At 46.8% G+C, this 23,699-nt stretch overlaps 1 protein-coding gene across 1 annotated transcript; it reads right to left on the bottom strand.

The window, feature by feature from the left end:
- Positions 1-4,901: 4,901 nt before the first annotated feature.
- On the bottom strand, positions 4,902-18,281 carry LOC143935090 (tetraspanin-10-like). Its single transcript, XM_077458705.1, has 3 exons — positions 18,123-18,281; positions 15,137-15,753; positions 4,902-5,248 (listed from the first exon to the last, which is right to left on the bottom strand). Exons 1-3 carry the CDS (start codon positions 18,216-18,218, stop codon positions 4,942-4,944), a joined length of 1,020 nt encoding a protein of 339 aa, XP_077314831.1. The 5' UTR covers positions 18,219-18,281; the 3' UTR covers positions 4,902-4,941.
- Positions 18,282-23,699: the final 5,418 nt, after the last annotated feature.

The following is a 23,699-nucleotide window of genomic DNA, read 5'->3' on the forward strand; positions in this document are numbered from 1 at the left end:
CGCCCCGGGAAACGCCATGCAGCCATCACTGGAGTGCATGTAGACAGGAAGTGGTTGCAAAGAGGCTGCAGGAGATTAGCAGCACTGAGATGCAGCAAAAGATTAAAAAAAAAAAAAAAAAAAAAAAAATAGAAAAAAGGAATGAAAGCAAATATTTTATTTTTACAAAACGTAAATGCACTTTAGCGAACAAATCATCAGTTTGGGCTTTTACGTGGTATAAAAGTCGCCATTTCGCCAACGAATTTGCATGTCCTTGTGCAGATTGGGCAAAAACTAATGTTCTGCAGGCTATCTTCTGTCCTGATCAAATGTTCTTTTATTATGGGCAGTAGTAAAATAGTACATTACGGCCACTAGAGGGAGCCGAGGAGAATAGGGAATATACAGGATACATATTTGTAACGAGATACAATGTAACTATTCTGTAGCACAGGAAATGAGCCCCTTTCACACATGCGGACGGTATGTCCGTATTTCATCCATCCGTTTGCGGATGAAATACGGACATCCATTCATCCCTATGGGATAGCGGGTGTCTGCGGATGAGCATCCGCAGACACCCGATTTCGTCCGCCTCCGCAACAGTCCGATTCTGCAGACGGAGGAAAATCCTATTTTTCTATCCATCTGCAGAGCGGATCGGACGAACACGGACACACGGTCCGTGCTCGTCCGATCCCCATAGAGGAGAGCGGAGAGCTGACAGGGCGGTCCCTGCACAGTGTGCGGAGACCGCCCTGTCCGCAGCCGGTGTTCTGCCTAATAGAGTCCGCCTATCAAATGCTGTCCGCTCCGTACTGCGCATGCGCAGTACGGAGCAGACGAAGCTTCGGAAAAACTCCGAAGCTGAACGGCGCCTGCGCCGTGAGTGGAGGAGGTAGCCCCACTATCCAAGCGGACATAGGGTTGAGAATTTTAGAGGGCCCCTCGCGGGCGAGCTTCGCTCGCCACGCTTCGGGCTCGGCCTCGCTGCGCTCGGCTCTTTTTTATTCTAACTCTATGTCCACTTGGATAGTGGGGATAGAACATGGACTCACGGCGAAGGCGCCGTTCATCCTCGGCAATTTTCGGAATCTGTGTCCCTGTGTACTGCACATGCGCAGTACGCAGGGGACACCATCTGATGGAGGACACTATTTTACAAGACACCGGCTCAGCGGGGACAACGGAGCGATCCCCGCTGAGCGAGCGGATCTTCACGGGGCGGATCATTACTGATCCGCCCCGTGTGAAAGAGGCCTAAGGAGTCCTCCTCCTGTGGACGCAGGCAGTATTTAGGCTGCATTCACACCTAAACGTAGAGTTTTTTTCGCACGTTTTCATACGTTTTTGAGCTTTTTTTTTTATATTGCCAATAGAGAAAACTATCATCTGTTGCATCATCGTTGCATCATTTATTGCTATGTTTTTCGGCTTTTCCATGAGCTTTTTTATTATTATTATTATTCTTCATTTATTATTTTATTTTATTTATTTTTTTAAGTAGAGTCAAGGTTAGGAGTTGGGGTTAATATTTTTATTTATTGTCCTATTTTTTATTAGGGTTATTTATGGTGTTAATACTACTAATAAATAAATGTAAAATAAATACACAAATAAATAAAAATAACCATAAATAAATATAATAAATTAATACTATGTAAAAAAAATAAATAAAAAAAAAGTAATAATAGTAAAATAATAATAAACACCGAAATATTATAATAATAAATTATTATTTTATTTTATGTTCAGATTTGGGTGTTTATTGAATGAGGTTCAGCACTTATAAAAGTCCATAAGAAATAAATAAATTATTATTTTATTTTATGTTCAGATTTGGGTGTTTATTGAATGAGGTGCAGCACTTGTATAAAAGTCCACAAGAAATAAACCCAGGAGATGGTGTTCAACTTTTATACAAGCGCTGCACCTCATTTATATAACTTTTTATTGTCATTTCTTCAATATTGTGCTAGCTGCTGTTTATGTGATTAGTTTTATTTTTAGGCGTAAATATAAGCACAGCCGACAATTATTTATTTGGGTGTTTATTTTTATTTATTTATTATATATAATTTTTTTTATATATATGATTTTCTGCATAAATGTAAAAAAAAAAAAAAAAAAAAAAGAAAAAAGTCATAATATATGAATAGATAAATGTAAGATACACAAAACTAAAATCATAAACAAAATGGATAATATGTAATAAAAAACAATCCCTAACCTTAAAAATATATTTTATTATTGATAAAAAAATTATATATATATATATATATATATATATATATATATATATATATATATATATATATATATATATATATATATTATATATATATATATATATATATATATATATATATATATATATATATATATATATATATTTTTTTTTTTTTTTTTTATCAATAATAAAATATATTTTTAAGGTTAGGGATTGTTTTTTATTACATATTATTCATTTTGTTTATGATGATTTTTAGTTTTGTGTATTTTACAGTTATCTATTCATTATTACTTTTTTATTTAATTTTTTTTACACTTTATGTTTTTTTTTACATTTAAGCAGACAATCGCGCAACAGCCCACAAACATGTGCAAATTGCGCATTTCTGTGAATTTCTGTGTAAATTTAAAAAAACGCGCCAAAAACGTCTAAATCTGCCCAATTTGAGCTACAAAAGAAGCTCCGGAACTTTTTTAGGGCTTCAAATGAGACCCATCTCCATAGGGAATAATTGATTTTTTTTTTTTTCCTCCTCCAGCATTTCGGAGCCTCGAGGTGTGAACGCCGCCGTAGAACACTGCAGACGTTCGGACCCGTCGCCTGTTCGAAAGCGAAAGAAATCGTTTTTGGTTGGGGTTGGGTTATAAAGGTTTCATTATGGGAAGAATAGCGCCTCTCGATCAGCGGCGCGTTTCCTGAAAGGGAAGGTGTCCGTGTTTCCAGTAACCTCATCCGTGCGCAGACGCCGTGGCGCGCTCAATGTCCCGCTCCCCCCCCCCCCCTCCGTCTCAATTGTCCTTGCGGCCCCTGTCCCTCCTGGCGGTGTAAATCACCTGTAATCTTCTCCTCTAATCCTCACCACACAACTGTTCTAGAAGATAAAGCGTCACGTGGCGGCGAAATCCTCCGGGATCATCGCAGGCCGGCGATAAATAAACGCCGCTATACAGAAAAAAACCTCCGCGCCTGCCGGCCTGCTGATTATTTTTATTTTTTTCTGGAAGCGTTCTCATTACATGGAAATAAAGTGATATCTCACCGCCGGGATGGAGGCGAGCGATCGATAAGCGCTTCTACCGGCTTGTCTATCGATTGCGGCGCAGTCGGATTTTTATTGGGAGCTCGGCCCCATCAGCACTTTAATTAAAGGGGATGTCACCCCCCAATGCATGACAGTTGGCTTTCTAAAGGGCGGCGTATGAGGAACAATTGATGCCGTTTTGTTTTTTTTCCATGTTTTCTCCGTCATTTGTTCTTCATCTTCCATCTTTCAGCCACTTCCTGCTCGGGTTGTCAGCTTTGTTCTGGAAAAATAAAAGGGCGGGGCTAATGGCGGTGCACTGACCATCTGATTGGATGAGGAGGTACCCCTGTCTCTGGTGCCACCGGGGTAGTCTTCCCTTTATCATCAACATCCACCCTTCATACTGGAGCCCCTTTGCATCAGAGGGTCCCTTTCCACAGCAGAGTCTCCTCTTCATATCGGAGTCCCCCCCCCCACCTTTTCGCATTAGCATCCTCCCCTTCTATCAGAGTCTCTGCCCCCTTTCACATTAGCATCCTCCCCTTTTATCAGAGTCCCTCCCCCCTTTCCCATTAGCATCCACCCCTTCTATCAGAATCCCCCCCCTTTTCTATTAGCATCCTCCCCTTCTATCAGAATCCCCCCCCTTTTCTATTAGCATCCTCCCCTTCTATCAGAGTCGTCCCCCCTTTCACATTAGCATCTCCACCTGCTATCAGAGTCTCCCCCCCCCCCCTTTTCACATTAGCATCCTCCCCTTCAGTCAGAGTCTCCCCCCCCCCCTTTTTTTACATGCACAGGTGTCAAACCCCCCCGGCCCTCCAGCTGTTGCGGAACTACAAGTCCCACGAGGCATTGCAAGGCTGACAGTTACAAGCATGACATCCCTCTTCATATTAGAGTACCCCTTTAACAAAAACCCCCCCTTCACATTAGCATCTGCCCCTTCTATTAGCATCTCCCCCCTTTACATTAGTGCCCCCCCTTCACGTCAAGAGTCCTCTCTTCATATCAGCATCTCCCCATTACAATTAACCCCCCCCCCTCCCATTACATTTGAATCCTTTCCCTCCACAATACTTTTACATATCAGAGTTGTCTTTGCTCACAGCAGACTACCCCCCCCCCCCAAAATCAAGAGTCCCTTCTTCATATCAGAGTACCCCTTTAACAATAACCCCCCACCCTTCACATTAGCATCCTCCCCATCAGAACACCCTCCTCCCCCCAACAGTAAAGCCCCCCTTGATAGCAGAGAATCCCCCCCCCCCCCCCCAGCCACATCAAGAGTCCACTATTCATATCAAAGTCTCCCCTTTAACATTACAAACCCCCCACTTTTCATATTTTCACATTCCTCTCCTTACACCAGCGCCCCCCCCCCCCCATTTCACAGCAGAATCCCTTCTTCATATCTGATGTAAAGAGGGGCACTGACTGCGACATCTAAAGTAAAAGGGGGCTCTGATGAGGACAGCAGTGAGACAGAATGACCTGATCAATGGCAGTTTAATTTTTCAGTTTGTTTGTGCCCCCCTAAAAAAGTAATTTCTGTATTTTTTTTAATACAAAAAAAAAAATGAATAAAAAAATAAAATAAAAAAATAAAAAAATAAAAAAATAAAAAAATAAAAAAATAAAAAAATAAATCTGCAGCCACCATATGTCAGTTGTAGTTTAATGAAAAGGTAACAGGAAACTTTCAGTACAGAGATTTGATCACCTCGATCTCTCGCATCACTCTTTGGGTGAAGACCAGGAAGACAAGTTCGATGGCGGTCAGCAAGGCGTAAACCGCCGCAATATCCCACATCCTGCTGTGAATCCAGAGGACCAGCTGCGGAACGCAGCCCCCCAGATAGACGAGGCCGCTGGCTGCGATTTCTCCCATCCCCAGAGCACCGAAGCCGCACTGAGAATTGGGCACCGTGCCGTTCTGCAGCGGGTCGATGCAGCAGGAGTACGGCACGCCGCAGGCATTCACCCCGGGAGACGAGCAGTTGAAATACCTGAAATTAAATAAAAAGAAGAATATATTTAAAGTGGGATTCTGGGTAAAATCGAATATGACATACTTTGCAGATTTTCTTTTCTGAGTCTCTCCTGTTTTAAAATTAGCTGTTGATCCTGCCAGTAGATCTATTGCGTTTCCCATTTCCTGTAATAAGATGACCACGCTTTTTATTCAGAAGGAAAGTCATGCAGCGGTGTTGTCACCCTGTGGACAGGATGTGAAGAGGTCCAGAAAAAGTGACAGTTACAGGAACAGGGACAAACTACAGAACGTTTGGGGGGCGAGTACAAAGGTCGGGTTTTATACATAGAATTTAAACCTTTTTTTCCAAAAAATAAATAAAATAAAAAACCTGTTACTGTAACAGATGAAGAAGGGATTTAATTTGTCTCCTAATTAAAGTCCCAATTAACCTTTAAAATTAAACGTGTGTCAAAGCAAAAAGGTGCCTGACCCCTGCCAGCATGCTGTAGAGAAGGACCCTCCCTCTCTGTATGGAAGCAGCGGTCTCACTGCAGAGGATCTATCACAACCCCAAAGCTTGAGCTATGCAGCTATAGGTTTGTCGGGGGGGGGGGGGGGTTGGACCTCTGCAGAGAAACCACTGCTTCCACATAGAGCAAGGGACCTTCTCTGCAACGTGCCAGCAGGGGACAGGCGTCTCTACTCAGCCCCTGTGGCCGCTTTAAGAACACCTTTTTTACGAACCTGGAATGTATTGAGTGGATTTAAAGCGGTATTAAACCCAAAAAGCAAACATATTATAGCTTACCAAGCCTTAGAGGTGATGGCTGCATTAGTTTTCTTTTTTTTTAGGCTCTATTTTTGCTATTTTCATCTGGTGATCCAGCCAGTCTGTTTTTTTTTTTTTTCAAAAGAACAAGCTGTCCTACAGATGTAGCAGTTCAAGAGGTGAGACAAACCGTTTCCTACTGGCAGGGGTGCTTACAATGATCAGCTTTCGTTTATTGATGGAAAACCTTTATCCCCAAAAAGTAACAAAACTGTGAGCTGGAGTTTGGCTTCAATTTGTTAGTGTATCTAAATCTGCTAGTCCATCTTACACTCCCCCCCCCCCCCCCCAGACTGACAATGCTGCTGTCCAAAACGTGCTCCTTAATCCAGAGTGGGGGTACTCTAATACAGGAGGTAGGTTACTGGCCAGATCACAAGGTGAAAAAAAACCAAAAACAAAGGAAAAAAAAAAAGAAGAAGAAAATAAAAAAATAAACCCAAGAAGAAAACTAGAATTACACAGATTTAAATCTGTGCGTTGTGTTACTGCAACAGCCGGCAATCCACATTACATACCTTGATGTGCTGCAGTGCATAGTGTACATAGCGGTCCACGGATATTCTCAGGCACACTTGGGGGTCCATTTATAAAACATTTGTGCAATCTGAACTAGGTTTCCCAATAGGTCTTCAAATAGATTAACCCCTGTATCATCGGCTCCATCTAGTGGCCAAAATGCAGCAAAGTTTTCTGAAATAATTAGAAAAATATGCAGCATATGGTCCACTAGATGGCGCTGATGATACAGAAGATGTGCTAAAAAAAAAAAAAAAAAAAAGAAATTTTGAATTTTTTTCTGACATTTCTGCAATGAATGTGGTATAAATAGACCTCTTAAGGTCCAAAAGATGCCTAAAAACGAATATACGATATGAAAATTAGGGTGTAACATGAAATATGGTCACATGCCTCAACCCTCCCCCCCCCCACCCTCAAACCACCCCACCTTACTAGACATGTGCACTGCCGAAAAATTATTTTTTTGTGTCATTCATTATAATCGCAAATCATAAATTTGAAAATTCGCAAAACTGGAAAAAAAAAAAATCATAATTTGTAAATTCAAAAAAAAAAAAAAAAAAAAAAAAAAAATCTGAAATTCGGAACTAAAAATGTATTAAATTATAGGTATTAGAATTTCCTTTCAAATTTGTCTGTTAGTGAACGTAACGAATATGAATTTAGCCAAAGTTACGAATGCCATATCTAAAACAAATGGAATTGTACGAATTAGTAATAATAAAAAGTTTTTGTTATTGTTAATTTGTTTTGTTCCATTTGTTTAGATGCGGCATTTGTCATTTCAGATAATTTCTTAACTTCGGATAAATTCGTATTCGTTACGTTCACCAGACAATTGTGAAAGGAAATTATAATACCTATAATTTAATAGTTTTCAAATTTGCCTGTTAGTGAACGTAATGAATATGAATTTATCCGAAGTTACGAATTTTCCAAAATAACGACTGCCGCATCTAAACTAATGGAACAAAACAAATAAATAAAAACTTTTTGTTATTATTTATTACAAATTCATTCCGTTCCATTTGTTTAGATGCAGCATTCGTTATTTTGGGTTAATTCGTAACTTCGGATAAATTCATATTTGTTATGTTCACCAACAGCCAAAATTGAAAGGAGATTTCAATACCTATCATTTATAATAGTTTTCAAATTTGTCTTTTAGTGAACGTAATGAATATAAATTTATCCGAAGTTACGAATTATCCGAAATAACGAATGCCGTATCTAAACAAATGGACGAAACAAATAATAACAAAACGTTTTATAATTATTACAAATTTGTTCCGTTCCAATTGTTTATATGCGGCATTCATTATGCAGGGGGGGGGAGGGGGGAGCAATATTGCTCATCATTTTCTAAACGTTGCAAAAAGACTCAGTTAGACTTACCGGTGACGGTATTTCTAAGAGCCTTTCAGGACAACCCCGGAGAGAGTAGCTCCACCTTGCAATCAGGAAACACATGCCCACTTTAAAAACACCTCCTCCTCCTCCATGGCTTCAGTTATTGTGGCCTTCCGACGCTGGAAAACAAAGCACAGAAAGCACAACACCATGGTAGAACTTAATACATTTACTAAGCATAACCTAGGGAGGGAAGTAACGGTTGTCCTGAAAGGCTCTTAGAAATACCGTCACCGGTAAGTCTAACTGAGTCTTTCTCAAATCGCCTTTCAGGACAACCCCGGAGAGGATAACCGAGAAACTTACCCTAGGGCGGGACTACTGCCTGCAGTACCTTCCTGCCGAAGGCCTGATCTGCTGCAGACAGTAGATCTAACCGGTAATGCCGGAGAAATGTCGAATAACTGGACCAAGTGGCAGCCTTGCAGATTTGTTCAGGCGTGGCACCGGCCCTTTCAGCCCAGGAAACTGCCGTGGATCTAGTAGAGTGGGCAGCAATACCTGAGGGAGGTATTTCTCCTTTTGCTTTATAGGCTTCTGTTATAGCCAACTTAAGCCACCTACCCAGCGTACTTTTAGAAGCTTTCTCCCCCTTGCGTGATCCAGAAAATATCACAAAGAGGGCGTTTGATTTTCTAAATTCTTTAGTAACTTTCAGAAACTGTAAAAGACATCTTCTCACATCCAATGTGTGAAAAACTTCCTCTCCTGCATTTGCTGGGCTTGCAGAGAATGTAGGTAACACTATTTCCTGTGATCGATGGAAAGTTGAGGATACTTTCGGTAGGAATGCTGGATCCGTCCTCAGTACCACCCTGTCCTGATAAATTCTAAGGAAGGGTTCTGTAATAGCTAGAGCTTGGAGCTCGCTGACTCTCCTGGCCGAGGTGATGGCCACCAAAAAGATTGTTTTTAAAACCACCTTCTGTAAAGAAGCTTCTTGTAAGGGTTCAAACGGTGCTCCCGAGAGACCCTGGAAAGTCTTTAAGGGCTACTGGTCTATTTCGAGCAAGAGCCCTAAAAAATCTAGAAATTAAAGTTTCTTTAGATAAAGTCTTTTCAAAGAAAACTGATAAGGCAGCCACCGGAGTCTTCAGGGTACTGGCTGCGAGACCCTTCTCCATTCCTTCATGGAGAAACTCCAAGACGGACACCGTGCTCTTGACCTTGAGTTCTCTAGAACTGCACCAGGAGTTGAACTTTTTCCAGACCTTCATGTAAATTGCCTGTGTAACTGCCTTCCTACTGGACAGCAGGGTCTTTACTACTTTATCTGAGAGACCTTTAGCCTTTAACAGGTCCTCCTCAGAAACCAGGCGGTTAGCTGCAGGAGTTCCACTTCTGGATGACTTACTGTCCCCTGGGATAACAGATCTTTTCTGAGTGGTAACCTCCATGGGGGCTTCGAGGCTAGGTTTCGAAGACCCGCGAACCAGGGTCTTTTTGGCCAAAAAGGAGTGACTAGTATTAAGTCTGTCCTTTCTTCCCTGAATTTCCTCAGTACTAGTGGAATTAGAGGAAAGGGGGGAAAGGCATAGCACAGCTGGTAATGCCAGGGGTGAGCGAATGCATCCAACCCTATTGCTGCATCTCCTCGGTGAAGAGAAAAGAATCTGTCCACCTTTGAGTTCTGCTGGCTGGCAAAAAAGGTCTACCTGAGGAACCCCCCAGGCCTCGGAGATCATCAGGAACACTTCCTGATTCAGACTCCATTCTGCCTCTAGCAATTTGCGCCTGCTTAGGAGGTCCGCAAACAAATTCTGAGAGCCCTTCAGATGCACTGCCGATAGTGAGGCTGTGTTCTGTTCTGCCCAGTCTAACAACAGATTGGCCAGCTCCATCAAGCTCCTGCTTCTGGTTCCCCCTTGCTTCATAATGTAGGTAACCGCTGTTGTGTTGTCTGACAACACCTGAACATGGTGGCCTCTCAAACTCTGCTGAAATGCCACTAAACCCAGAAAGATCGCCTTCAACTCCCTCCAGTTGGATGATCTTTGAGCTTCCTGTTTGGACCAGACCCCCTGAGATGTCTGACCATCCAGATGGGCTCCCCAGCCCCAGGCACTTGCGTCTGTAGTAAGGCGCTTGTCCACAGGAAAGGTCCACACCAGGCCCCTTGAGAGGTTTGCCTGGTCTCTCCACCACCAAAGAGCCCTTTTCGTCTTTGACGAAATTTTTAGCTGTTTTTCCAAAGGATCCTGATGGGACCAGCTTGACAGAACCTCCCTCTGAAGGGGTCTGGAATGGAACCTGGCCCACTGAACAGCCGGGATTGCTGCCGTAAGCAGGCCCAGAACTGCCATAGCCATCCTGACTGAGACTGTCTGGTTGCTCTGTATCCGCTGTACAGCTAGCTGTAACTTTTCCTGTTTTTCCAACGGCAGGAAAACTTTCTGGAGAATCGAATTTAATGTATACCCCAGAAATTTCATTTCCTGTGAGGGGGTCAGGATTGACTTCTCTAGGTTTAGAAGCCATCCCAGGCCCTCGAGGTGAGACTGGGCCCTCTGGAGATTGACTAGGACCTGCTCCCTGGAGTCTGCAAAAACCAAAAGGTCGTCCAGATAAGGAACAACTGGAATCCCCTTCAATTTCAGGGGTTCCAAAGCCTCTGCCATAATCTTCGTAAAGACCCTGGGAGAGGACGAGAGTCCGAACGGCAGAGCCCTGAATTGGAGGTGCCATACCGAACTCCCTACCTTCAATGCCAGGCGCAGGAACTGCTGCGATGCCTGATGAATTGGTATATGAAGGTAGGCATCCCTTAGGTCCAGGGATGCCATGAAGCATTCTGGGGTCAACAGCTTTGTGATGGAGAAAATTGTATCCATCCTGAAATGTTTGTACCGAATGAACCTGTTCAGGAATTTCAGATTCAGGATTAGACGGTACTTCCCTGAGGGTTTTTTTCACCAGAAAAATATGTGAATAAAAACCCCCGCCCTGCTGGCTTACTGGGACTTGAATCAGAACCTCTTGCTGTATCAGCTCCTGTAACAACAGCTTCATTGCAGAGGCCTTCTCCTGATCCCTTGGCAATGTTGTCACATAAAACCTGCTCGGGGGTGGTTCTGAAAACTCCAACCTGTACCCCTGATCGACAACGCTCTTCACGAACAGATTTGGAGACAGCCTGTCCCATTGTTCGCGAAAAGCTGACAGTCTCCCCCCCACTGGGGAGATATTGTCACTTGTTCTTAGGGGACTGCTCTGGGGAGATCTAAAGAGGACTCCACCCCTGCCTTTGCCCTTCTGTGAACCCCATCTGCTCTTGTGCTCCTGGTCTTTTTTATGGGACTGCTGAAAAGCACGAAAATTCTTTTTAGCCATCTGCTTTTTCTTAACTGGAAAAGCCTTCTTTTTATCGGCTGTTCTATCCAGCACAGACTCTAAATCAGGACCAAAGAGCAAGTCACCCGAGAAGGGAAGACCACACAGCTTGACCTTAGAGGCAGTGTCCCCAGACCATGTTTTCAGCCAAACTGCTCTCCTGGCTGAATTTACAAGAGCCGAAGACCTAGCGGCCAGTTTAACTGATTCTGCTGATGCATCCGCCATGTATTTGACTGCATTCAGGATCAGTGGAAAGGACTCTAAGAGATCCTTGCGGGGTGTCCCCGCCTCAATATGGCTCTTCAGCTTCTCTACCCAACATTCCAGATTCCTGGCCACCACCGTAGCTGCCATTGCTGGTTTTAGACTGACTGACGCGGCATCCCAAGCTTTTTTAAGGATGGAGTCAGCTTTTTTGTCCATTGGGTCTTTAAGGATCCCCATATCTTCAAAGGCTAGATCCGTTCGTCTGGATACCTGCGAGAAAGCTGCATCGACTCTGGGTTTCTTATTCCAAACCTCTGAGTCCTTATCTTCGAAGGGAAACCTTCTTTTGAGAGCTTTAGAGAAGAAAGGGGCTTTTTCTGGGTCCTTCCACTCCTTTCTCACTGAGTCTGAGAGGACCCTGTGGACAGGAAAAACTCGCCGTTTTGTTTCGTCCAACCCCTGGTACATTTTGTCATGAACTGACAGTTGTACTCTTTCTTCCTGAATTTCTAGAGTAGTGTAGATTGCTTTTAAAATATCATCTACTTCCTCTAGTGATAGCTTGAATTTGGAGCCCCTGCTATCTTCTTCCTCTTCCTCCTCCTCAGAATCCCTGAAGGAGATGAGAGTACTACCCCCTTCGTCTCCAGACTCTTCAGTTTCCACCTGTCTGGATGACGACGCCCTGGGGCTGGGCGGTAAGTTCTGAGGCTCGGTCTGTGCGGGAGGGTTTTGTATCAGGATGGACTTGACTGAACTCAAAGAGTTTGTCAGCTCTTTAACCGAAGAAAACAAATCCTTATATTGTTGAGATGTTTCCTCTTCCACCAATTCTCTGATACAATTTCTGCACATTGCCTTCTGCCATGAATCTCTGAGGGGGGTTTTGCAGGAAGGACATTTTCTCTGACCTGGTCTAGCTTTTCCTAGTGATTTTTCCTGAAACGACATACAGGTTTAATTCACTAAAAGCTCTCAACAACCAGTTGCTTAACACCAAGCCAGTGCAGAGACCCACCACCAAACAGACCTACTAGTGAGACCCCAGAACTAGGCTGCAAAAGGTCAGAGCGAAGTCCACCTCTGACCTGCAGCGACAGGCCCCCAAGAGGGGGGAACAAACAAAGACATACCCACAGTAAAGCAGAGGGTGCCAGTGCACCTTACGTACCTGGGCTGGACCGGTGCTGGGGGCGCCTGTCTCCGCCATAGCTGGCTTGCACTCTTCCATCGTTTGAGTGAGGCAGCTATTTTACAAACAGCTCTCATTTTAAATTTTCCCGGCCGCCGCGTCATCAAGGCCGGCCGGAAGCGGAAGCACACGGTCACCTGACCCGCCCCATGACCCCTGCGTTCCAGGCGCTGAACCACGGCGCCACGCCCCCTCAGAGCGCCCGCGCGTCACCGTGAACGACGCCGTCGCCGCCCGGGACCCGGCGCCGAAAACGGAGCCATGCCGCTGACCTGCAGCGGCCTCCGCCAGCAACAGAGCCCTCCCTGCGCTAACAAGCGGACACCGGGCACCCGACGCCGGCACTCCGAGGGTCCTTACTCCCGTGAGATGGCGGGACCAGGAGCTCCAGGAGTCCTCTCCCCGTGGAGATGCTGCTGGGGGTCAAAGAGAAACAACCTGCAACAAAAGGTAAGCCTTACTCCCCTGCAGAGAGTGTAGCTCTCCCTGGTTCAGGCACATGCTTCCTCCAAGGAGGAAACACAATAACTGAAGCCATGGAGGAGGAGGAGGTGTTTTTAAAGTGGGCATGTGTTTCCTGATTGCAAGGTGGAGCTACTCTCTCCGGGGTTGTCCTGAAAGGCGATTTGAGAAAAATCAACCAACACCCAATAGTATTCACCTGATTTGAGGTTGTGATGTTTGTATATTTTGTGGTCCGGTGCTGGGACACTCCTGTGACTTCAGCCTTATTATAGCTGTATACCTGTAATAAGAGATCTAAGGCACTGCTCCCTCTGACTGCTAGTCTCACAAGATCTGGCATTAAATTTATACTGTTCTCCTTGCTGGAGGTCCAACATGGGGAAGCAAAGCCCTGCCACTACCAAAGACCTGGCACTACCAAAGACCTGGCACTACCAAAGACCTGGCACTACCAAAGACCTGGCACTACCAAAGACCTGGCACTACCAAAGACCTGGCACTACCAAGACGGCTGCCTCCATACAAAAGCACAATGCAGAACAAGGCATGGGAAATCAGCAATGGGGAAGATCAGCTGCAGGGTGACCACACAGGCTGCCTAACACTGGGGTGGCGGAAATAGTAGGTTGGGGGTGGCCGTAGTGGTGGGGGGATGGGGGTGGTCAGTAGTTGGGGGGGGGGGGTAAATCGCTGTGAGTGGTTGAAAGGGAGTCTGTTAGTGGTGGGAGGGAGCGGTAGCTGGGGTGGGGGAAAAGGGTAGTGGGGGGCGGGGGTCAGTAGTTGGGTGGTGATGAACTGTGAGTGGCAGGTGGTGATTGGGGGGGGGGTCTGTCAGTGGTGGGGGCAGTAGCTGGGGTGTGGAAAAAGGGCAGTAGGTTGGGGGTGGCCATCAGGGGGGGTCGGTAGTTAAGATTTGTGAGCGGGGGGGGCTGCGATTGCATAGGTGGGTCTGTTAGTGGTGGGAGGGGGTAGGACTGGGGTGTGCCCATCAGTGAGGGGTCGGTAGTTGGGTGGTGAAGGTCTGTGAGCGGGGGCAATGATTGGGGTCTGTCAATGGTGGGAGAAAAAGGGCAGTAGGTGGGGTGAGCCCATTAGTTGGGTGGTGAAGATCTGCGAGTGGTGGCCGGTGATTGGGGGAGGTCTGTCAGTAGGGGTAAGGGCAGTAGTTGGGGTGGTGAAGATCTGTGAGCGGTGGCCAGTGATTGGGGAGGAGGGGGGGGGGTCTGTCAGTAGGGGGAGGGGCAGTAGTTGGGGTGGTGAAGATCTGTGAGCGGTGATTGGGGTCTGCTATTGGTGGGAGGGGGCAGTAGCTGGGGTGGGGGAAATGGTAATAGGTGGGGGATGACCATCAGTGACAGGAGGGGGTGGATGGTAGTTGGGTGGTGAAGATCTGTGAGTGGTGACCGGGGGGCAGTAGCTGGGGGATGACCATCAGTGGCGGGAGGGGGCAGATGGTAGCTGGGTGGTGAAGATCTGTGAGCGGTGATCGGGGGAGGGTGGGGTCTGTCAGTGGTGGGAGGGCCGGTACTTGGGGTGGGGGTAAGGGCAGTAGGTGGGAATCCCTTAGGCTGGGAAGCAGCTGGTGGGGTATTGCATTGCAATGTGGGGGACTGGCTCTGTGGGTGTCCCATTGCCAGCCTCCCCCCAACCCAAAGGAACTGACTGCTGGGTCTGGAATGCCCAGGCCGGTTTTTTGTCTCAGTCTGGCCCTGGTTACCACAGACAATACTGGTGACTAGTCCTTTGCCCGATGACTGCCCAGAGTTCAGTTCCTCTGAGCCTAGTTGCGGTCGGTCTCTTACTACAATATGGAGTAACGGATCCCCAACAAGCATGTAGCCAGTGAAGCAACATATTCAATATACACATTTGCTCTGCTTGTTTTTAAAAAGCCTGGCAATTTGAACACATTTATAGGCCAGCTATGGCAGCTGTGCCCTCAAAGCGGCTTTGACACTTACAGATTGACAGCCCAGTCTTGGTATGTCTGCACTCCGCAGCACTCCATGCCCAGCTGGACCTCATCCAGTATGAACTTCAGGTCGGAATCATCTTGGTATCGGCTCATGGCGACCAGCATGGTGCTCTTCAAGGAATCTTGGATTTGCTGCTGAAAACAAAGGAGCATGATGGCCACCAAGCACTGGGAGACCATCAGAACCAATATCCCAACAAGGAAGGTCCTGAGAAGACAAGTGTTCTCCCTGATAAACCCAACACACCCGGCAAACGATAAGGCGCATGTTAATAGGCCTACGAGCACGAACGCCAGCATGGGGTCAGTGCCTAGGTATCCAATCTGTTCGCCCACCAAGGACTTCTTGGCAGCGAGGCCCCAGAAGCCGATACACAGGATGGCCAATCCCAGGGTGAAGATGGCAGAGTTGACACAGAACATGAAGTATTTAACGAAAGGGACGAACGGGTCAGGGCGGTAGGTGAACAGTAGTAATCGTTCTTTTCGGGGACCGGGGTCAGAGGTCTCCACATTTTCTTCATCACCGGTGTTATGGGTGTAGTACTGGAATCCACGCCTGGTCTCCTGGGCATGTTCCGACTTCCGTTGTCCAACAGCATTCTGTAGAAGGAAACCAATAAGAACCATGATCAGTGGAGGGGACACATCGTATATTAACGCACTCCCATTAATATATATATATATATATATATATATATATATATATATATATAATCTCTCAAGCACTCCATCAGCATTGTGTACACCGGAGCTCCTGGCGCCCCCTACCTGCTGTGGTTATTAAAGGCCAACTATGTGTTCAGAAAAAACAACCTGACCAGTCCTCCCCACCCAGTTCTAATATACTCAGCCTGTACATCTAGTGACCTGGTCTGGGAGCTACAGCCTATGCTGGAGGTTGCTCTGGTCCTTTTCTCAGCTGAGGGCTGCGCATTACTGCACATGTGCTACCTATTATCCATAATGCCCAATAGAAAAGTCTTCTCCTTGCAGGTTACTGGAATGTACTTTCCTGGTGCCTTCATGGCAGCATACGCATGGATAGGCACCAGGAAAGGAAAATTACAGAAAGGTAAGTGTTACATTTTCCATTATACTTCCCCTAGAAGAGACAATCTTACTCTACAGGACAGGAAGTGAAATCTCCCCACCATGGTGCACAAACAAAAGGGTTCCATCTATTCCCTACTCCATCCAAAACTAAAATAAATACGTCTGACTTTAGATCCGCTACAAAAGATACATTGTAGGGACAGTCACCTGGGGGAAAGGATACATTGTAGGGACAGTCACCTGGGGAAAGGATACATTGTAGGGACAGTCACCTGGGGGAAAGGATACATTGTAGGGACAGTCACCTGGGGGAAAGGATACATTGTAGGGACAGTCACCTGGGGGAAAGGATACATTGTAGGGACAGTCACCTGGGGGAAAGGATACATTGTAGGGACAGTCACCTGGGGGAAAGGATACATTGTAGGGACAGTCACCTGGGGGGGGGATACAGTCACCTGGGGGGGGGATACAGTCACCTGGGGGGGGGATACATTGTAGGGACAGTCACCTGGGGGGGGATACATTGTAGGGACAGTCACCTGGGGGGGGATACATTGTAGGGACAGTCACCTGGGGGGGGATACATTGTAGGGACAGTCACCTGGGGGGGGGATACATTGTAGGGACAGTCACCTGGGGGGGAGGTTACATTGTAGGGACAGTCACCTGGGGGGGAGGTACATTGTAGGGACAGTCACCTGGGGGGGAGGTTACATTGTAGGGACAGTCACCTGGGGGGGAGGTTACATTGTAGGGACAGTCACCTGGGGGGGAGGTTACATTGTAGGGACAGTCACCTGGGGGGGAGGTTACATTGTAGGGACAGTCACCTGGGGGGAGGTTACATTGTAGGGACAGTCACCTGGGGGGGAGGTTACATTGTAGGGACAGTCACCTGGGGGGAGGTTACATTGTAGGGACAGTCACCTGGGGGGGGAGGATACATTGTAGGGACAGTCACCTGGGGGGGGAGGATACATTGTAGGGACAGTCACCTGGGGGGGGAGGATACATTGTAGGGACAGTCACCTGGGGGAGGAGGATACATTGTAGGGACAGTCACCTGGGGGGGGGGGAGGATACATTGTAGGGACAGTCACCTGGGGGGGGGGAGGATACATTGTAGGGACAGTCACCTGGGGGAAGGATACATTGTAGGGATGGTCACCTGGGGGGGAAGGATACATTGTAGGGATGGTCACCTGGGGGGGGGAAGGATACATTGTAGGGAGAGTCACCTGGGGGGGGAAGGATACATTGTAGGGAGAGTCACCTGGGGGAAGGATACATTGTAGGGAAAGTCACCTGGGGGAAGGATACATTGTAGGGAGAGTCACCTGGGGGAAGGATACATTGTAGGGATGGTCACCTGGGGGGGGAAGGATACATTGTAGGGATGGTCACCTGGGGGGGGAAGGATACATTGTAGGGATGGTCACCTGGGGGGGGAAGGATACATTGTAGGGATGGTCACCTGGGGGGGGGGAGGATACATTGTAGGGATGGTCACCTGGGGGGGGAAGGATACATTGTAGGGAGAGTCACCTGGGGGAAGGATACATTGTAGGGAGAGTCACCTGGGGGAAGGATACATTGTAGGGATGGTCACCTGGGGGAAGGATACATTGTAGGGATGGTCACCTGGGGGGGGAAGGATACATTGTAGGGATGGTCACCTGGGGGGGGAAGGATACATTGTAGGGATGGTCACCTGGGGGGGAAGGATACATTGTAGGGATGGTCACCTGGGGGGGGAAGGATACATTGTAGGGATGGTCACCTGGGGGGGGAAGGATACATTGTAGGGATGGTCACCTGGGGGAAGGGTACATTGTAGGGAGAGTCACCTGGCGGGGGGGGATACATTGTAGAGACGATCACCTGGGGGAAGGGTACATTGTAGCGATAGTCACCTTAGGTAACAATGTGCTGGACTCGTCGGGTTCTGTCGCAGAATTTCGGGGAAACAGACAAAGTTTCTGGAGGAAGGGAAGGATTTTCCCTCCCATCTTCTCAGGTCATAGAGGAAAACAGAACTTCAGCTCCATCCCCAGCAATGTGATCAGCAGACTCGGGTCATCCACTCATCATGTGAGGCCAGCTCCCAGTGCAGCCCAATTAAATCTCCTTCGCTTAACCCCTTCCTTCCCGACACTTGTCCTATTCCCCAAATCCCTGTATACCGAGGGAGGAACTCACGGGCGTTTAGTGATGTGCAATCAGATTTCACTGTTCATCCCTTTCCAGCAATTATATGTCTGCTGACAGTATACAGGGGGGGGGGGGGGGGGGTAATTATACTTTACAGAGTGCTGATTGGTAAGCTGCCACTAGGGGTGCTGCAGGACTACATGTACTGTAGTAATTACTGAGGGCTCATTCACACCGTGTCCATTGGGCTGCACTGATTTGCATTGATCGAAGCAAGGTCGATTGTGGTTACATAGTGACATAGTTAGTCAGGTTGAAAGAAAACACGAGTCCACCTAGTTAAAAAAAAATCATACAATTCCCTACACCCCCAGTTGCGGCATGTTGGATAAAAATGCGACACACAATAGCGCCACAGTGTGTCTGCCGCAAAGCACTGCTGCGTACAGAATTGCATGAAACGTTTGTTGTCTTTCAATAATGTTAAAAAAATATATATTTTTCACTAATGCCTCGTACACACGATCGGACTTTCCGCCAACAAAACCGTGGAATTTTGTCCGAAGGGCGTTGGCTCAAACTTGTCTTGCCTACACACGGTCACACAAATGTTGGCCAACAATCACAAACGTAGTGATGTACTACGTGGTTTCTCAGCTCTTTAGCGCCACCCTTTGGGCTCCTTCTGCTAATTTCGTGTTAGTAAAAGTTTGGTGAGTGTTGATTCGCGCTTTTCATTTTGCGATTTCAGTTTGTTTCTGAACGGCCGCTCGTCAACCTGACATGTTGTGGAATCAGAGGAGATAACGTGTTATTTATTATTGGCCTTGGAGTTTTTCCTTTGACATAATTTTTTTGGGTTGAATAATAATGATTTGATTTATATTTATTTATTTATATTTTCTATATTTTTGGATGCATAGAATTCACTTTTTGGTTAAGTTCTATTGGCAGATAGCATGTCTATTTTTTATTTTTATTTTTTTTAATGCACAATAAAAAAAAAAAATTGTGTAGAATATATACTTATAGTAATAATACTTGGCTATGCGTTTTATTCAAATATCAGTTTGGGAGTCGGCAGCAGGGTATGGGAATCAGGAAGTGGAGCCTTTTGGCTTCATTTCCCGGTTCCCTACTGCGCATGCGCAAGTCACGCTGCGCAATAAGGATGGTCCCCGCTGTCTCTGGGATCCGTGTGTTTCCCAGCAGACAGCGGGGGACTTTCGGAAAGGGGCGTGGATTCTGCGGAAAGGGGCATACCTTCTGCAGAATCTACGCCGGAAGTGGGTGTAGATACCTGTACAGTACAGGTACCTGCATCCCCCTCCCCCCTGAAAGGTGCCAATTGTGGTGCCGGAGGGGGGGGGGGATTACAATGAGCGGAAGGTCCACTTTAGGGTGGACCTCCGCTTTAACCACTTGCTTACTGGGCACTTAAACCCCTCCCCCCCTCCTGTCCAGACCAATTCCCAGCTTTTAGTGCTGATGCACTTTGAATGACAATTGTGCGGTCATACAACACTGTACCCAAATTACATTTTTATCATTTTTTTCCCCACAAATAGAGCTTTCTTTTGGTGGTATTTGATCACCTCTGCGGTTTTTATTTTTTGTTAAAAAAGACCAATTTTTAAAAAAAAATTATATTTTTTTTAATAAAATTTTGCAAAAAGGTAATTTTTCTCCTTCATTGATGTACGCTGATGAGGTGGCACTGATAGGCACCGATAGGTGGCAGCGATGGGTGGCAATAATGGGCACTGATCAGCACTGGTTGGTTACACTGATAGGCAGCACTGCTAGGTGGCACTGATTGGCACCACTGTTGGGCATTGATAGGTGGAACTTGTGGGCATTGATAGGTGGCACTTGTGGGCATTGATAGGTGGCACTTGTGGGCATTGATAGGTGGCACTGGCAGGGGGTACTGGTGGCACAGATGAGGCAGAATTGCCTCTTCAGGACCAATGTCCCTTGCACATAAGCCGGTGATCAGCTTCTCCTCACACTGAGGAAAAAAAAAGATTACCGAGCTTTTGTTTACATCATGTGTCTTTGGCTGACAGCTGATCACGTGGTAAGGGGCCGGGATCGATCCCTTACTCGGATCTGTGATCACCCGCGTCTCAGTGACTCGGTAATCACAGCGCGCGCCCCGCAGTGGGCGTGTGGGGCACGTGCAAAGGGGAGGCCGTCTTACGACGTCCTCCCAGAAATTCAGGTCCACACTGTGGCCGTCATTCGGCTATAGCGCGGACGCCAAGAGGTTAAAAACGACGGGATAATGGCGTTGTGGTAACTTGCACAAATAAAAAAAAAAAAAAACATAATAATATTATTCTTGATATCACTAGAAAAAAAAAAAAGCCTTTGAGAATTAGTTTGCAATAAATCCATCAGTATCACCAGCAAAGCAGCTTCATTATTATCCCATCAAAGAAGAAGAGAATTGTGCGCCGCATTTCCAGATTTCATAATTTGCCGCGTCACGAATGTTAATTCTCCATTGCAAACGCGAGTTTACAAGACCGACCGCTCACGGCTCGCCCTTGCTTCCGAGCACGCGCGTTTGTACTTTGGACTTTTGTCCGACGGACTTGTGTACACATGATCAGGAAATCCGACAACAGACATTTGTCGGGGGAAAATTTGAAGACATGCTAGCCAACATTTTTTGGCGGGAAAGTCCGACAACAATTGTACGATGGAGCGTGCACACAGTCGGATTTTCCGCCAACAGCCTGACATCCAACATTTCCCGTCGAAAAATCCGATGGTGTGTACGGGGCTGTAGTCAAGAGAACCTGCGCCCACACTACACATAAAGTAATGCCCGACTCTTGTCAATTTTTTTTATATTAATATTGGGCACCAGGCAGGGCAAGAAAGATACAATTCAGCTCTTGGTGCAATACTCACCCTCAAGAGCGGAATCAAGAGCTGTAATAACTGTTTTTTGCCACAAGATGTCCTCAGTCTTCCAGTATAAAATGAAACCCTTTGTCATTCAACCTGAATAACTGAGGATTTACCATTAAAATGCAGGGTGTCGTGGCCCCGCCCCCTTCTCCCCTCAAAGCACCCTTGCAGAGAGTGGTGCTGATGTGACATTAAGGCCACTCTCTGCTTCAAAAAACTATGAATGAGGGGCGCTGCTGTGGCGACACCTTGGGGGGGGACTATGACACCCTGCATTTAAAGTTCTATAAAAAGGAAAACCTACTGCGTGGGGATGGGGGGCCAATCAGGATGCTATACCTGGAGTTGAGCTTTAAAAAAGTTGGAATTTCCTTTGCACAAGATTGGTGGTGATTAAAGTGAACGGAGTTTTAATTGAAACAAGTACTATGTGAGTAATTTAATCCCCCGAGTATAATTTTTTGGCACCCCCTCCCATATAATAAGGATCCAATTATTATTTGGTCTAGGGGGGTGTAACAGATGGGTCAGTAATGGGTGAATGTGCCCAGGTTTAACTCGCCAACGGTTCAGTGAATAGACATGTGCACTCAGTGGCGTAACTAGAACCTTCAGGCCCCGATGCAGGAAACCATGGAGGCCCCCCCCCCGACAGGGCTCTTTTCTCCGAGCCCGATGGTGGAACACCAGGGCCCAGTCCCAAGTGGGTGGCTGCAAATAAAGGAACTGATTTAAAAAACATCAATTACAGCCACTGTGCCCATCAAACGCCACCACTGTACCATCAAACGCCACCAGTGTACCATCAAATGTCACCCCTGTGCCCATCAAACTCTGCCGCTGTGCCTATCAAACTCTGCCGCTGTGCCCATCAAATGCTGCCAGTGTACCCATCAAATGCTGCCACTGTGCCCATCAATTGCCACCACTGTGCACATCAAATGCTGTTGGGGTGCCCATCAAATGCTGCCACTGTGAATCCCCACCGCCCACTCGCTGTCTGCCCGCCACTTACCCTGCCTTGGTGGGGCAGCGGGTAACGGCCATGAGCGGGGTCCTCCATGCATCTCCTGCCATCCTCATCTCCCGTCCTCTCCTCCTGATAGGTGTCCAATAGCTGCGCCTATCGTTTCAGCCAATCAGGTGATGGGTAACAGACCCGCACACCTGATTGGTGGAGAGGCGGTTCAGTGTTAGGAAAGTGAATATTAATTCACTTTTCTAACACACCTGGGTAGACTGTGAGCGTCAAGCATGGTGCTCGCAGTTCACCTATTTTGAAGCCTATTAGAGCCCATGGCTCTAATCAGGTGCTGCAAAAACACCCCCGCCGCTGTAATTCAGGTGCCCGGCACCCCAAAAGGGACCAGACACCTAAATATGGGGGTGGCAGCGGTGGCCATGGATAGATTCATGCTATGCTATGCATGAATCTATCCATTGGTCATAGAGGGGGTGGCTGGAGAGAGGGGGTGGAACCTGTGCACCCTTTTGGATGCACCGCCACTGATAAACACATGCATACACATACATATACATACATATGCATACATGCATACTCACATACATGCGCACACACACATACATACATACACACACACACATACATGCATGCTCACACACACACATACAAGCATGCTCTCACACACACATACATGCATGCTCTCACACACACACACACATACAAGCATGCTCACACACACACACACAAGCATGCTCACACACACACGTACATACATGCATGCTCACACACACACACACGCACATACAAGCAAGCTCACACACACACACACAAGCATGCTCACACGCACACATACAAGCATGCTCACACACACACACACAAGCATGCTCACACACACACATACAAGCATGCTCACACACACACAAGCATGCTCACACACACACACAAGCATGCTCACACACACCAGCATGCTCACACACACACACACAAGCATGCTCACACACACACATACAAGCATACTCACACACACACACACACATACACATACAAACATGCTCACACGCACACATACAAGCATTGCTCACACACACACATATAAACACAAATACAGTAGCTAGTCTTATAAAAAACAAAACGGCAGACATTTACCTTGGTTCTTCCTGCCGGGTACTGCACTGTAGGGGAGACAAAGAGCACACACTGTGCTTTCACTTACCCTAATGTGAGGAGCTCCCTGCATAGTGCTGATTTCAGTTCGGCTGATGATTGGGGAGCTCCTCTCAGCCTCCCCTTCTATGGAAGAGTACAGGGGGCCCTTGAGGGCCCCCTGCAGCAAGGGGCCCGGTCGCCGCGGCGATCTTGGCGACCCCTATAATTCCGCCACTGTGTGTACTGCAGAAAAATGTGTTCGTTTTCATTTGTTTCATTCTTTTTTTTTTGGGTCATTCGTTATGAT

This window comes from Lithobates pipiens, unplaced genomic scaffold (assembly GCF_037356315.1).
Source record: "Lithobates pipiens isolate NorthernLeopardFrog02 unplaced genomic scaffold, aLitPip1_a1.2 Scaffold_28, whole genome shotgun sequence".
NCBI lineage: Eukaryota > Metazoa > Chordata > Amphibia > Anura > Ranidae > Lithobates > Lithobates pipiens.

Coding starts and splice junctions, on each gene's coding strand:
- LOC143935090 (XM_077458705.1), bottom strand. CDS start 18,218: ATGGGAGGGAAAATCCTTCCCTTCCTCCAGAAACTTTGTCTGTTTCCC. Junction 15,754..18,122: donor CCAGCACATTGTTACCTAAG/GTGACTATCGCT, acceptor TTCCTTCTACAG/AATGCTGTTGGACAACGGAA. Junction 5,249..15,136: donor CAAGACTGGGCTGTCAATCT/GTAAGTGTCAAA, acceptor ATTTAATTTCAG/GTATTTCAACTGCTCGTCTC.